The 17027-nt window shown below is 34.2% G+C and overlaps 1 protein-coding gene across 7 annotated transcripts in view; it reads right to left on the reverse strand.

The window, feature by feature from the left end:
* Positions 1-6105: 6105 nt before the first annotated feature.
* The window catches only part of ATG4C (autophagy related 4C cysteine peptidase), an 83722-nt gene continuing 72800 nt past the window's right edge, over positions 6106-17027 (reverse strand). For all 7 annotated transcript variants that reach the window (XM_047723764.1, XM_047723760.1, XM_047723762.1 and 4 more), the window contains one exon: positions 6106-7327. In XM_047723764.1, coding sequence (XP_047579720.1) covers positions 7160-7327 — 168 coding nt within the window. In that variant the 3' untranslated portion in view covers positions 6106-7159. The remainder of the gene's footprint in view (positions 7328-17027) is intronic.

Below are 17027 nucleotides of genomic sequence, written 5' to 3' on the forward strand. Positions count from 1 at the left end.
CTCACAAGTGAATTCTTCCAAACGTTTTTTTGAAGTATGTATGTATGTATCTATATATGTATTTTAGAGAGAGAAAGTGGGGGAGGAGGGGCAGAGGGAAAAGGAGAGAATCTCATGCATACTCCACACTGAGTGTGGAGCCCAACACAGGGCTGATCCCACGACCCCAAGATCAAGACCTGAGCTGAAATCAAGCCAGATGCTTAACCGACTGAGCAACCCAGGTGCCCCTCTACCAAACACTTAAAGAAGAGTTAATCCTATCCTTCTCAAACTATTTAAAAAAAACCTGAAGAACAAGTATTTTAAAAAAAACTTCCAAATTCATTCTACAAGACCCTGATACTAAAGCCAAAGACAGACAGACAGACAGACAGACACACACACACACACACACACAAACACATACACTACAAGCCAACATCCCTCATGAACACAGAAGCAAAAATCCTCAACAAAATATTAGCAAACCCAATTCGACAATACTTTTTTTTTTTAAGATTTTTATTTATTTTTCAGAGAGAGAAAAATAGAGGGAGAGAGAAAGAGCACACAAGCAGGAGGAGAGGCAGGCATAGGGAGAAGCAGGCTCCGTGCTAAGCAAGGAGCCCAATATGGGACTTGATCCCAGGACCCTGGGATCATGACCTGAGCCGAAGACAGATGCTTAACTGACTGAGCCACCCAGGAGTCCCTCAACAATACTTTAAAAGGATCATACACCATGATTAATGAGATTATTCCAGGAATGCAAGGATGGTTTAGTATCTGCAAATCAATATGATGCACCACACATTAACAAAATGAAGGATAAAAATCATATGATATTCTCAATAGATGCAGGAAAAGCATTTGACAAAATCCAATATTCATTTGTGATAACAACTCTCAACAAAGTGGGTATAGAGGGAACATACCACATACCTCAACATAAATAAAGGTTAGATGTGACAATACCACAGCTAACATCATACTTAATGGTGAAAAGCTGAAAGCTTTTCCTCTGAGATCAGGAACTAGACAAGAGACAAGACTGCCCACTCTTGCCACTTTCATTCGACATAGTACTGGGAGTCTCGGACACAGCAGACAGACAGGAAAAATAAAAGGAAAAAGAAAAACTGTCACTATTTGCAGATGACATGATGCTGCATATAGAAAAACCTTAAGACTTCACCATAAAAACTACTGAAACTAATAAATGAATTCAGCAAAGTTGCAGGGTACAAAACTAATATGCAGAAAATTGTGCTTCTATATGCTAACAACAAACTATCGTAAAGAAAAATTAAGAATCCTATTTACAATTGCATCAAAAAGAATAAAATACCTAGGAATAAATCTAACCATGGAGGTGAAATACCTGCACTCTGAAAACTGTTAAGACATTGATGAAAGAAACAGAAGATCACACAAATAAATGGAAGTATATACCATACTCATGGACTGGGAGAATAACATTGTCCATACTACCCACAATCTACAGATTCAATGCAATCCTTATCAGTAGTATTTTCCACAGAACTAGAAAAAAAATCCTAAAATCTGTGTGGAACCACAGAATACCTCCATACATACTCCCAGTAGCCAAAGCAATTGAGAAAAAACAAAGCAGGAAGTATCACATTCTCAGATTTCAAACTATACTACAAAGCTATAGTAATCAAAACTGTATGGTACTGGAACAAAACCAGACATGTAGAATAATGGAACAGAATAGAGAGCCAGAAATAAATCCACACTTATATGGTCTATTAATCTATGATAAAGAGGCAAGTATATACAATGGGGAAAAGATGGTCTCTTCAACAAATGGTGCTGGGAAAACCAAACAGCTACACGCAGAAGAGTGGAAGTGGACCAGTTTCTTCTAACATGTGCAAAAACAAAGTGGATTAAAGACCTAAATGTAAGAACTGAAGTCATAGGCAGTAAACTCTGAACATTGGCCCTAGAAATACTTATTTTGGCTTTGTCACCTCAGTCAGTGAGAACAAATGTAAAAATAAATAATTGGGACTACATCAAATTAAAAAGCTTTTGTACAGTGAAGGAAACTATTAACAAAATAAATAGGGAACGTACTGAATAGAAGAAAATATTTGCAAATAATATATAACAGGTTAATATCTAAAATATATACAGAATTCATACAACTCAACACCAAAAATAACAATCCAATTAAAAAATGGGCAAAGGGCCTGAATAGACATTTTTCCAAGACATACAGGTGGCCAACAGGCATATGAAAATGTGCCCAACGTCACTAATCATGAGGGCAATACCAAAAAAAGATACAAAGAGATTACCTCACAACTGCCAGAATGGCTAGTATCAAAAAGATAAGAAATACCGAAGTGTGGGAGAAAACATGGAGAAAAGGGAACCCTCCTACACTGTAAACTGGTGCAGCCACTATGAAAATTCCTCAAAAAATTAAAAATATAAATACCATACCACTTAGCAATTCCATTTCTCCGTATTTATCCAGAGAAAAGAAAAGCACTAATCCAAAAAAATATATGCACCTCTAAGTTCATTACAACATAGAATATGGAAGTGTCCATCAACAGATAAATGGATAAAGATATGATACACATATATGTGTGTATATATATTAAAGAAAGACAGATAACATGATTTCATTTATATGTGGAATCTAAAAAACAAAATAAATAAATAAATGTATTCATAAACACAGAGAACAAACAGGTGGTTGCTGGAGAAACAGGGGGACAGGGCAAGTGGCAAAATAGGTGAAGAGGTACAAACTTCCAGTTATAAAACAAGTCATGGAAATGTAAAGTATAACATAGGGCATATAGTCAACAATATTGTAATAATTTTGTATGATGACAGATGGTAACTACATTTTTATCATGGTCATCATTTCAAAATGTATATAAATTTTGAGTCACTGTATTTTATACCTGAAACTAATATAATATTGTATGTCAACTATACTTCAATATATAAATAAATAAAGGAAGGTTGAATTTCTAAATTTCTGGAGGAACTGGTTACAGAGTAGCACAGTAATTTTCCTACCTAATAACATACATGTAGTCTTCATTTTTAATATATTTTTCTTATTGTGAGAGAATAAGTGAAATTTTATATCTGTAGTTGTGAATGTTTTGGGCCATTGCTTGCCACCAATAATGTTGAGGAGGACTATAAAAAAGAAAGAGAAGAAAATGCTAATTCAAAAATGTTCTGCAATACTGACTCTAAATATAATATTTTTCAAAGTTTATAGGCAAGGAGAAAGTCTTTATATAATCATGAAAACCACACAGAAATGCTTAAGATTTCTAAATTGAATTAAGATTCAAACTATAAAATGATATAAAATTTATATTTTGGAATAGGATCAGATATTTCCAATTTTTTCTGGCCGGATGTTTCACCGTTTCAATTCAGTTATCTAAAAATATTCAGTCTAAATCCTCAACTGAATATAGTACTACTAAATTGTGGTGATTGGCAGTACTGAGGCTATACTAAATAATACAAAATATTTATTCTAAATTTTTTTGAAAGAAATGTACTCTTCTTTTTATAGGAAACAGTAATCCCTTAATCCTTTCCAAGAAATTGCTTCTATCAATATGTTCTGGATATCTTGCTTCAGTTTCACTAAAAATTCTAGTTTTCTCCTTATCTTATGTCTATTTCAATGGAAATTCATATACTTATTTAATATTTTCAAAGTGTTTTTCATTATCTGTTCTTCCTCATTTCCTGCTTCTGGAAAATTCTTAGACTGTGCTTTTTTTTTTTTTTGGTTATATATATAGTCAAAAAGACTTCAGTGTACAATGCAAGCTATTGAAGGTGATTGTGATAAAGCATGAAAATACAACTTTCCTACTTCCAAAATAATTAGCAGAGAAAACGGGGTGGAGGGACTAGATTAGTATGATTTGACCAGAAATATAGTGCTTTCCAGCATGCAATGATAGAAAGTAACTAGAATCTCTAAAAAATTAAGATTTCTGACCTAGCACTGGATATATTATATAGATAAGTCATTTTTGCTGTTTTATTTCTTTAATTCTAAAAACAAGACAGAATTAACATACATATTTTTAGATATGCTTGCCCTTGGACAATGCTAAGGTTAACAGAACACTAAAGTGACCTAAATTTTTAATACTATTGTCTTCTCAATAATATAGATTTAATGGGGCTAGTTTAATATAAAAACAGAAAAATGGATACCTTGGGAAATCCTTTTGGATATACTTGTACTGTAAAGGATCTTTTCATTCACTCATTCAGCAAATGACTCTCAACATTGCCTGCTGGTGGTTAATACATTGACAAAAGGGGATTCAAAGTGTCAAATCTTATGAGGAAGAGAGAAAAGAAACCTTTGCCATCAAAAAGTTACATTAAGAATTTTAAAAATTCATTTCTGAAATGTTAATGGTAAAACTAGTATCTTAATACTGATGTCTAAATGCAGGATCCTCCTTTAATAATTCTAACAGAACACCCATCTTAGTATCGTCTTTTTTTTTTTTTTTTTTTTACTTTCCTTTATTCCAGTCTGAAAGAGATCATCCGTAAGCTTTATTGACCGAGTTTACTGGCTGTCAGAACTTGAAATGAAATCTGTGTTCAAAACAAAGTCTGAAACCAGAATATACAGTAACTCTATTCTAAATCTAATGATGTAGTTTTGTTGCTGCCTTTCCAATAAAAGATTAGCACAACTTTTGGCTGGTCCTCAGCTGAAGTTGAATTAACAGGGGAGATAAATCAATCAGCCTATCTCAATTTTCATGAATGCATGCATTCATTCATACACATTATTGAATACTTTTTAATGTGCATATTATGCTGATCATTTCCGATTCAACACATTTATTCTCAGTCATGGGGATGACTGTATTACAAGATTGGTTTGTTTTTTCTGTACAGTATTCTGAGTATTTTCTTTTTTTTTTTTTTTTTTTTAGTATTCTGAGTATTTTCAATATAATTCAATGTAAAGGAAGTTTCTGCCTCCTCTCACCTCTCAACTTTGGCCAGGTCTAATTTTAACCTACTTAAAATGATCCCCAAAGATGGGGGCACCTGGGTGGCTCAGTGGGTTTCGCCTCTGCCTTCGGCTCAGGTCGTGATCTCAGGGTCCTGGGATTGAGTCCCGCATCGGGCTCTCTGCTCGACGGGGAGTCTGCTTCCTCCTCTCTCTCTCTGCCTGCCTCTCTGCCTACTTGCAATCTCTCTCTGTCAAATAAATAAAAAAATCTTTAAAAAAGAAAATGATCCCCAAAGATGGTGAGAAAATAGTAGAATGCAAGAATATAAGTCTAAACTTTTATATAGCTCTTGTAAGAGAATACTTACAATCAGTTCTGATTCATTGGAAGGTATGGGTACTCTCATTTGATGTGTTTGTTGTAAAATCCTGTGAATACTGCAGGTGCATATAAAAAACAAACTGCAATAGTTTAGACAATACAACTGCAGCGCATAAAATCGGGCATAATACTGGCTTCGTATTCCCGTAATGCTTTGACATTCTAGGAAAATTAGTACTGGACTTAATTTGTCCAGATTTTACCTGGAATAAAGGAAAATTTTAGATTTCAGGCCATTTTTATCATTGTAGTAAACTGTTCTCGCAGGGAAATGCCAAACCTGATTTCTCTCATCAGGCATATTAAAGCAACTGCCCCCTCTGTTTCTGTTTTGTATGCAACTCTAAACCTAACAAATAGGCTTTCTGATGGAAGAGATCAATGACTTTAAAAGATACACAATTTTATGTCTTTGTAAGTCACCTTTCTGCACTGAAACATGAAAGCTCCATAAAGCAAGTTAATATTTTGCTTTCAGAGAAACAATATTACTTGCCTTCATTATAAATAAATAGACTTCAGGGCGCCTGGGTGGCTCAGTGGGTTAAGCCGCTGCCTTCGGCTCAGGTCATGATCTCAGGGTCCTGGGATCGAGTCCCGCATCGGGCTCTCTGCTCAGCAGGGAGCCTACTTCCCTTCCTCTCTCTCTGCCTGCCTCTCTGCCTACTTGTGATCTCTGTCTGTCAAATAAATAAATAAAATCTTTAAAAAATAAAAAAATAAATAGACTTCATATGAGACAATGATTTTTTCAAATTAAAGAACTAAAATAATCCTATTAAAACCAAACAAAGGTACTTTATGTTCTCACATCTTTATTAAAGTACATAATCCTGACTGAATAATAACTCTTATATTTTTATATCACATATTTGCCTTTCAATAACACATAACACACTTAAGGCAGAATTACCTTATAGATAGCCTCAACTTCTAAATACTACTACACTGATTCATACAAATAGCAAAAATCACATTGAGGAGCATTTACTGATATCTTTCTTAGTCCTTATCTTTAGATTAAAAAACTCCATAGTAAGCAGAATTCCCATAAAATTCCATTTTTGAGACAGGAAACAAACAGTACTACTGCCTTAAAATTGCCTTTATCTGATTTGATTAGATGAAGTTATTAATAACATAACCTTTAAATTTCTGGGGAACACCAATACTTTATATTCACTCCTCAGAGAAGACTTGATAGCAAGCAAAATGAGGAGCCATTATAAAATCATATTGCTAAGTATTACATTAACTTACAATTCTACTTATATAATTGTATGCATATCACAGCTAACAACTGCTATTTAATATATCCAGATACATCCACAAGTATCCTTTGGTTGCAATAATATGAGGAGGCTATGCAGCACTGAAGGTTCATTCTCTGGTCTTCTGGTTGTTAGTGTCTAAGTGGAAGCTTCCAAACCTATTTGGTGATTCCGATTTTGGGACCTATATCATAAACCCTTCAGGAGACTAGTGGCCTCAGGTGGAAGAATCTGAAGACTGGAAGGCTTACAATTAAGTTAGAGTTAACGTTAGCAGATCTTAGGGAAATAGGAATGCAGCCAGAATCACTTGATATTTATTAGAAATAAAGATTCATTAAATCATTTCTCTTTCAGAAAAATATCTCTAAAACTTGTATATTTCCAAATGTTTTTTTTAAAGAACATATAAAATTAAGATATTTGTGAAAATAAGCCAGTTTCAAGTAAACTTGTTTCTCTTCATTGTTCCCCCTGCAGAGGAGTTCTTCTCAACAAGCACAAATACACTAATCTTTAGAGCAAGACAAATTCTTCTGTGCTAAATCTTTTTAATTTTTTCTTTTCATCCTCTGAAAAAAGGTCTTCTTCATTGGTTGTAGTAGATGTAAAATCATAGTCTCTGGAATGACCATTTACAAAAGTAAATAAGGGATATTTCTCCTTAGAAGAAATTTTCAGCATCTGTAACAGAAAGTACAGAAAAATCACTTATGCAAAAGTGCACACTAGGACCACACGACGAAATCTAATGTTTTAGCCCTGAATCTCTCTTGTTAGTTTCTCTCATTTACATTTATCCAGTACCACTGTTTCACTGTTCTGGCAAAAGACAAAAGGTTAATTAGCATTGCAGAGTTTACTTATAGCTAAATACCTGCTTCTCCATTTAAGAGTAGATCATCAAAATTAAGTACATTATCATTCACTTCCTACCTCCCCACCCTGCCAAAGTAAGTCTTCGAATCACCTTCTGTGATTTAAAGGTTTACTAAAGAATCAAGATTTCTCTTCTTTTGGTAGTAACAGACAATAAAACAAAATGGTATTACTGACTATGGTAAAATACTATGAAAGACTGTTACCATTACACAGAAGAAAAACCATTAAACTGAGTCAGAAGGCCCATTCTAAACTCAGTTCTACAACTTACCTTGATGAGACCTTGGACAAAATCACTCTACCTGACTATCATCTATAAAATGCAGCAAAAGATATCCAATCTTCTTACCTCAGAGAATTGTTAAATTGGCCAAAAGCAGTAATAAAAAGCTATTTTTAAAAATTTAGTCTTTTCATAGTCACATATTTGAAAAAATATTTTTTCAATAATTTGGTAAACATGAAAAATAGTGTCGTTATAGATAGTAATAATCCATACCTTACATATTACCTTCTTAAAGCTACATAATTCAAAAGTGAAAAAAGCAATACCTGGAATTTTGTGGCAAGACCCAACAACCTTATAACCTTTGTCAATTTGGGATTCGTTAACAATCCAACAACCCATTCTAAACCACTTTAAAACTTTCTTTTAAATAAATTATATTAAAAAATTAAAACATTAAGAGTGAATAAAATTTTTGAATGACATTGTGGTAGAAACAAACTTTTCTATGGATAACCAGCACCTCTAAGCACCTGTAAAATGAGAAATTTATGTGAATTACAGAGAACGCTGAAAAAATACCAACAGACTTTACACATCATTAATCATGATCAATTAATTATAATTTGTTTCTAAATTTGCTTCTAAAGGATAATTTCAGGGGTAAAAACTAAATTCTCCCAAATCTCAATATTCAACTGAAGGATCATCAAATTCTTATATATATTTATAGATTCTCTTGAAATGTGGCTTAAATATATAGCTCTAGCATACAGATACAATGTTAAACTTAAAATGTTTCAATGAGGGGCGCCTGGGTGGCTCAGTCGGTTAAGCCGCTGACTTCTGCTCAGGTCATGATCCCAGGGTCCTGGGATCGAGTCCTGCATCTATCAGTCTCCCTGGTCAGTGGGGAGTCTGCTTCTCCCTCTCCCTCTCCCTCTACTGCCCCCAACCTTGTGTGCATGTGCACACTCTCTCTCAAATAAATATTTAAAAAAAAAAAAAAAAGTTTCAATGAGACGGTTACTATGAAATACATTTTTTAAATTGAATGGGAATGAACCATTTAAAAATAATTAAGTACTTAGAAAAAATTGGATATAATGAAAATCATAACCTATTATTCAAATTGCTCTCCTAAAGTACACATTGCTCAAGTTTATTTTATTTACACTCTATAAAAAAGGGGGAAGAAAGAAGGAAAAGTGCAGAAGATAAAAATAATGTGATCAAGCCTCTTCCACCTCCAGCTAATGGCTGGAATACAGCTGAAAATTGTTGTCATTTTATATTCATTTAATGTTACTTATAAAAGTTAGTATCTAATGGGCATTGTATCATTTTCAAATCAGCACAACAAAGCTAATATTATCATCTCTTCATCCTTTCTTTCAAGATCAATAAAGAAGTCATTTAGGTTTATTAGCAGCTCATCAACTAAGATTCAAATCTGTGACCCAGGGCAAAATGTCAGAAAGGGGCTCTTTGTCCTTTAATTACAAAATATACCTACTTTCTGCAAACTCACTTGTAGTGTTAAGGCCCCCTTATATGTATTTATTGATTTAGGCTTCAAGAACTATAGTTTTTCTAACTTTTTTTTTTTTAAGGGGGGAAAATATCTTTATTTCTTTCTAAAACTGACCAATGTGACATTTGTTTTCTTTTTGAACTTGGTTACCCGACACCATATTTTCTTTTTTTTATTAATTATTTTTATTAACATATAATGTATTATTTGCCCCAGGGGTACAGGTCCGTGAATCGTCAGGCTTACACACTTCCCAGCACTCACCATAGCACATACCCTCCCCAATGTCCATAACCCAACTACCCTCTCCATAACCACCACCCCCCCATCCTGTGCCCCCAACAGCCCTCAGTTTGTTTTGTGAGATTAAGAGTCTCTTATGGTTTGTCTCCCTCCTGATCCCATCTTGTTTCAAGTTTTTCGAACTTTTCTTGATTTATTTAAAATATTTTAGGGGTGCCTGGGTGGCTCAGTGGGTTAAAGCCTCTGCCTTCGGCTCAGGTCATGATCCCAGGGTCCTGGGATCCGAGCCCCGCATCGGGCTCTCTGCTCAGCCGGGAGCCTGCTTCCTCCTCTCTCTCTCTCTGCCTGCCTCTCTGCCTACTTGTGATTTCTGTCTGTCAAATGAATAAATAAAAAAACTTTAAAAAATAAAATGTTTTAAAGATTATCAAATGAAAAATATATTAAAGGTTTATTCAAATGAACTGAAACTTATATCCACACAAAAACTTGCTTTATTCAGGATTGCCAAAACTTGGAAGCAACAAAGAAGTCCTTCAGAAGGTGAAGGATAAATAAATTGGTACATCCAGACAATGGAATATTATTCAGCACTAAAAAGAAATGAGCTATCAAGCCATAAAAACCATGAAGGAACCTTAAGTGTGTATCACTAAGTGAAAGAAGACAATCTGAAAAGGTTACAAACTGCAAGATTCCAACAATATGATGTTCTGAAAAGACAAAATTATGTAGGTAATAAAAAGACTCGTGGTTATCAGGGATTAATAGGAAGGGAGAGATAAATAGGTGGAATACAAAGAATTTTTAGGGCAGGAAAACTATTCTGTATGTTACTATAATGGTGGCTACATATCATTATACACCTTTCCCCAAACCCACAGAATATATTATACCAAGAGTGAACCACAATGTAAACTGTAGACTTTGCGTGATAATAATGATGTGTCCAATGTAGGTTCATCAATTATAAGACATGTCTAGTGGGAAATTTTGATGGGGAAGGAAGTATATAGAAACTTCCTGTATTTTTCACTCAGTTTGCTATGAAACTATAATGTCTCTAAAAAATAAAGCCTATTTTAAATATATATATATTAAAGGACAAGTGAGTTCGGCAGTAAGGTAGGTGATAACCTATCAGTACATAAATATGATATGACAGGGAAGAAATAATTTTAGAACATAAATACGGAATGCCAAAGGAAACATTAGAAATTAGTGAGCTTACTCTCATTTTATAAATGGGAAAACTGAGCTCCCAAGGATTTAAATTACTTTCCCAAGATGACTTAACAACAGCAGCAGCAACAATAAAAAGAGATCAACTAATAAGGAATTATTGGGGATATTAGGCCTCAACCACTTATCAACATGCCTTTTAAACATTTTTCCTAGCTCCTAAGCACCCTATCAAGAATGTTTTTTCAGACTTGTTAAAAAAAAAAACAACAAAAAACACTGATTTGAAAATTTGATTCTAAAAACTTTTATCAAAAGTGAAAACTTTGGTCTTCCTTTCTTATATTACAAGTTAAAACTAAGCTTAAAGTCGCTCCATGATGGATTACATAAAAGCTACAAAATCTAAACTAGATTGTCTATGACACAGGGTATTATCAATTGAGATATTATACAAAATAAAAGATAATAATTTGGGAAATTATACAATGTTAAAAGAAAAAATAGGATATAAAGCTATATATAAAATTTAATCTCAATTATGTTAAAATCATTTTAAATATGTATTTTCAAAAAGCTAGAAGGATATACAACAAAATATAAAGTTTTCTATGAACGAAAGACTTAGTGGTGATTTTTTTGTTAGACTTCTCATTTCCAAACTTTCTAACATGTATATCTTAGATAGTTAGGAGAAAACCATTTTTTAAAAAATTTAAGATAACGGAGTTTACTATTTCACGGTTGCTTTTCAAAAGGTGATTCAATGGTTTGCTCAACAATAATTTTAGAATAGGCAAGTCTTCTGTTGTATTTTAATAACATAATCAAAGATACACTAAAGCGGCTTTATTATCTAAAAGGCAAAATCATTTTTCAGGAGGTCAAATAATTTATCACATTTTTCCCATGTGCTAAGTTGACAGGTTTCAAAATCTAGAAAGGAAAAAGTTGGAGGACAGAAGTTAAGCAATTTCTTCCATAATGCTCATAGGTGTAAGGAAGAACAGAAATAGAACAAGGAGATAACCTCTTCTCCCCAGGTTAAAACCATTAGCTCTAGCCTCTGCCACCACACATGTAAAATTATAACCAGTACAGAGCAATCGAGATCTATGTGGTCTATATTCAAAACTATATTCCCAGTGGAGCTACATTTTATGTAGTGGTTAGGTTCTAAAGTCAGCCCACTATGTGAAAATCAAACAGTCAAAATCAGTATAATTAAAATTATCTTCAAAAGGCCTTTAAATTGTTTAAAGGGTGTTATACATAGTCTTGGGTGTACAACCCTATTCCATAACATGTGTACAATACACTATAGCCTATATTAATTTAGAGTATGTAATAAAGAGTACACATGGAAAAACACGTTCCTGTTTTATTGCAAGAGTTCATGTAGTTGAACTGAAGTAAGTTAAATGAGCATGTGATACTCACTCGCCTCTGTTTTCTCTCTGCTCGATCTTAAATTACTGTAACCCAACTTTTACCCCTCACCATACTGAAAATACTCTCTTCTGGTTCTCAAATAAAAAAAGCTTTTATTAGTTCCTATTCTCTTGATAGTTTTATAGTAATCAACACTGTTAAGCATTACTTTCTTAAAATACTTCCTTTGATTTCTGCAATATTTTGCTTTCCTGTTTCTCCTGTTCTCTAAACTATTTCTTCTCTATCTCCTTCATTGACTCTATTTATTCCTACATCCCAAAATGCAGATATTAATCAGTTATTGATCCTTTATCTTCTTTATATATTCTATATTCTCAAAAATATTATCTACTCTTAGTTTCAGCCATTTCTCTGTTAGGCTTTGTTATTATCCATAATTTACAGTTGAGGAAACGGAAAAATATTGAGGGGTTAGGTGACATGTGCAAGTTCACATAGCCAGTAACTCACAGAACCAGCATTTAAACTTCAGCAGGCTGGTACTGTTATAACCACTATACTATACTGCCTCCTACAGTAAGTAGAGGCATGCAGCAATATCAACTCAAACTGATGATCATTTCTGCCTCCCCAAATTAGCTCCCTTCCGAACTTCTCCAGGTTTCTACCATTGACAACGTCATCTTTATCAGTTAGGAATGGTTTTTGTGCCAACTGACAAAAAGATAAAATACAGCAATGGTTTTAGGTACCAGGAATTGTGATCACATAACAAAAAGTATGACAATGCTACCTTTGGTTAATTGATGTCAAACAGTTCCTACAGTTCTCTTGGCCTTTCCCTCATGGTCACAAAGAACTACAGAAACCCCAGGTGTTGCGTTCACATTCAAGGCAGGGGCAGGTAGATATAAAAGGAGTGACAGAACCACATCTAAATCTACCATTTTATCAGAAGAGCAAATTTTTTCCCAGATACTTCCATCACACATACCTTTGTATTTCACTGGCCAAACTGTGCTTAAATACAAGGGAGACCAAGAAAAATGAGTATTTGAGCACACTGTTCCCCCAAATTACAGCAGGATTCTCTCAGCAAAGCAACAAAAAAGAGAAGTGGATATTGAACAGGTAACTAACTAATGGTGCTTACACACCATTCAGAGAGGAGAACTATGATAAAAATAAAACAGGGTAATGTGGTAAGGAAGGCAGGAAGGCTTCTGTAGGTTCTATGGTCAGAAAAGGCCAGGCTGAGACCCAAATAATAATAATACGCAATCACACATTAGAGTTCTAGGAGAACACTCCAGGTAGGAAAATCAGCTAGTACAAAGGCCTAGGATGCCAGTACACTTAGCATGTTCAAAGAACAGAAAGAAGGCTTGTGTGGCTCAAGGATAGAGGAAAAAAGAAAGAATGGTTGGTACATGAAAGCCGGATGATCCAGGCCCTTGTTAGCCACATTAAACATTCTACCTCCTAACATTCAACCATAAACATTCAGTAACACTCTACTGTAATGTTTCTGCTCATGATATTCCTATCATCTAGCTGCCCTTCCTACTTCCTTTCTGACCATACAAACTCAGTCCTCAAAGTTCCAGCCCAAAATCCACTGTCAAGTACCTCATTCTGAAGAGCTTATGACTTTTTCCAAAGTTCTACAGATTTGTGTAGCACAAGGATTACAAACATGGACTATGGAACTTAGTCTCTGCTAAAAACCTGGCTAATACCTACAAACTGTATGACCCTCCGCAAGTTACTTAACTAGACTGTCTCATTTTCTTTAGGCTGTAAAATGTCAGTATTGATAGCATCTTTGCCACAAAGTTGTTGTGATGAAAGCACTCAGATTACCTGGCCTCTAATATGTTGGCTATTATTGCTGCCATTATTATCACAATGTTAGTATTTACTAAATATATTTTTACAGTCATTTATCTTTAATATCCACTTCATGTCTTCCCAATAAACAATAAGTCCCTGAAGATTTTAAAAGAAATCAGAGTTCTTATCATTAAAACCCAGAAAAAGACTATGAAAGAAAAATATCCCTCAAATTTCACTTGGAAAGTATAGAACTAGGAGGGGAAATATAATCATGAACATAAACCTGACACACTAAGGTGTTTACAAAAATACATTTACCAAATAGCAATGGGTATGAGAAACTGCATACCACTGGAGAAAAGGGAATGTTTGTTCTAGAAGAGGAAGCAAACTTATTCTCTTGCTTTGTGAGATGGAGTAAAAGGTATGTAGAGAATGATTCCAACTCAATATAGGAAATGCTTTTTTAACAATAAGGATCTGTCCAAAAATTGAAAAGACTCCAGGAAAATACTTAGCTCACCATTACCTAAAATGAAGATTAGATAGTCAACTGTCCAGACCACGTGGATTGATGGATAAAGAGGAGACTGTAGAGAATAGTGTTTATGAGCGCATATTCTCAAAGTCAAAGTGTCTGAGGTTTGAATCTCAGCACTATCATTTATTAGTTGTGACCTTTTATGAAGGTTACTGAACCTCTATAAGGACAAGATTCGTCATGGAAGGCAGCTATACCACCAAAGTAAGATTCCTCATATGTACAAGAGGATAACAGTATCTACCTCAGAAGGTTTGTGTAGATTAAATGAGATAATATATATCGGGTGTGTAGCATAATATCAAACATATGGTAAGGACTCCACAGATGTTAGCTTTGGATTGAATAACCCCTAAGATCTCCTAGATATCCAGGATTCAATGGCTATGATATATGTTTGTTCAATAGCTAGAGGACAGCTGGATACTTGTAAATATTTTTATTATAATTTATAAATTAAAATTTTATAATTTTTATTATTTTATTAAAAATAAGCCCTAAGATCTCTTAGATATCCAGGATTCAGTGGCTGTAAATAATGTTTGTTCTATAGCTAGAGGACAGCTGGATACTTATAAATATTTTTTCCTGTGTGGACATTCATTCCATAATCAAACAATTTCCTAATACTCACATTTTTATTTGAGATTTTCTGCTCAAACATCAGTACTATTAGGTAGTTAAGTTTTATCATTAAAAAATAGTATTTTATTTTACAATTATCTTTAGGCTGAGAACAGTGAAAAAAAGAAGAATAGGGGATGTGAGATAAGATAAAAATAATCTACATCAGGCCTTTTTATAAGAGAGCAGAGCAGTGGAGACATAATCTAAGTCAGGGATTGTCAAAGAGATGTGTTGGCAGGATACTTATGAAAAGTGAGCAAGTTCACCCTGCAGAACTAGGAGAGTCAATTCAATAGGAAGACCTAACAATACTAAATTTGTATGTAATCAAAATATACAAAACGAAAGGCAAGAGAACTTGAAGGAGAAATGAACAAATCCACAATTACAATTGGAAACTTTTATCACATATCTTACATACTATGCAGGAACAAAAAGGACATGAAAAAATTTAACAACACAGTTAACTACTGAGAGACAAGAGAGGGAGGGAAGGAGAAGATTGTTAATAGATCAGAGACAGGATTAAACAGAACTGTTCCATAGAGATCCTAAAATCTAAAGAAGTGGAAGATGGAAGAGGTATTGTTTTAGATGTACTCCCAGTAAACCTGACTTCATCATATTCACCTGACTTCCAAATTTTCCACCTCTCTCAATTCTCCCAGACCATTTGCCTCCCTATCCAGAGAGAATCCATGATTGACCATTTCAATGACATAAAAGATACTCCTAACTCTACCAGAAATTCTGCCATCTCTATCATGCCAGACTCTATTGCTCATCTTATCTGCTCCCAATTCAAGGTTTCAAATTCTTAAAAGCAAGTCATGAAGATGTATCAATTAGGTTCATTGTAATTAGGAGGACCCTCACTATTCTCTCGCAGATTTTTACCAATTTTAGTGTGGTAGGTTTAAATAGGGCAGATACTGTGGACCATGTAAGACTTTTATCTGGACATTAAGGAAAATGAAATGGATATACTTTTTAAAATTTGTACTCCCCAAATTAAATTATATGTTTCCTGTTTTTCTTGTCCATAACACTCTATTTTTATGGAATTTAAAATTTTTGTTAATCACTTATTTGTTGATTTAATGTTCATCTTGTCCACTTAGACTGTATGTTCATGAAGCTAGAAGTCATAACTTTCTTGTTCACAAGTGCATACCCAGCACCAAATAGTCATTCAATATAGTGAGTACTTACTATGGGCCAGCAACACTTTGTAGATGCTTTGGGATACATCAGTAACCTAAACAGGCAAAACATTCCTGCCCTTGTGAAGTTTATATTCTACTGGGGAAGACAGGTAATAATAAATATAATAATAATATATATATAATATAATAAATGTAACAGTAATATAAGTAAATTTTATAGTGTATTAGTGTATTAGAAAGTTGTAACTGCTAAGAAAAAAATAAAATGACTAAGGTAAGAAGGAATGGTGGAGGACACTGCACCTTTAAATAAGGTGGTCAGATTAGGCCTCACTGAACCACCTTAAAGGAAGCAAGGATTATCAGTCCTACAGATAATCTGAGGAAAAAAGCATTCCAGTCCATCGCAACTAGGGTAGATATCTGCAAGGAGGCCAACATGACTAAAGCAGAGTGAAAGAGGGTAGAGTAAGGGATGTGGGGTTGAGGTAAGGGAATGGGGCATGGAAACAAACATCATCTGGGGTCTTGGAGGATATGGTAAGAACTTTTTATTTATAAGTGAACTGAAAAGTCAATGCAGGTTTCTGAGGAAAAGAGTGGTGTGCTTTGACTTTGGTTTTTAAAAGATCAGTGAGGCTGCTAAATCAAGAATAGGTTTGTGGGGCTCTCTGCTCGGCAGGGAGCCTGCTTCCTCCTCTCTCTGCCTGCCTCTCTGCCTACTTGTGATCTCTGTCAAATAAATAAATAAA

The sequence above is a fragment of the Lutra lutra genome, chromosome 4, assembly GCF_902655055.1.
Source record: "Lutra lutra chromosome 4, mLutLut1.2, whole genome shotgun sequence".
Lineage (NCBI taxonomy): Eukaryota > Metazoa > Chordata > Mammalia > Carnivora > Mustelidae > Lutra > Lutra lutra.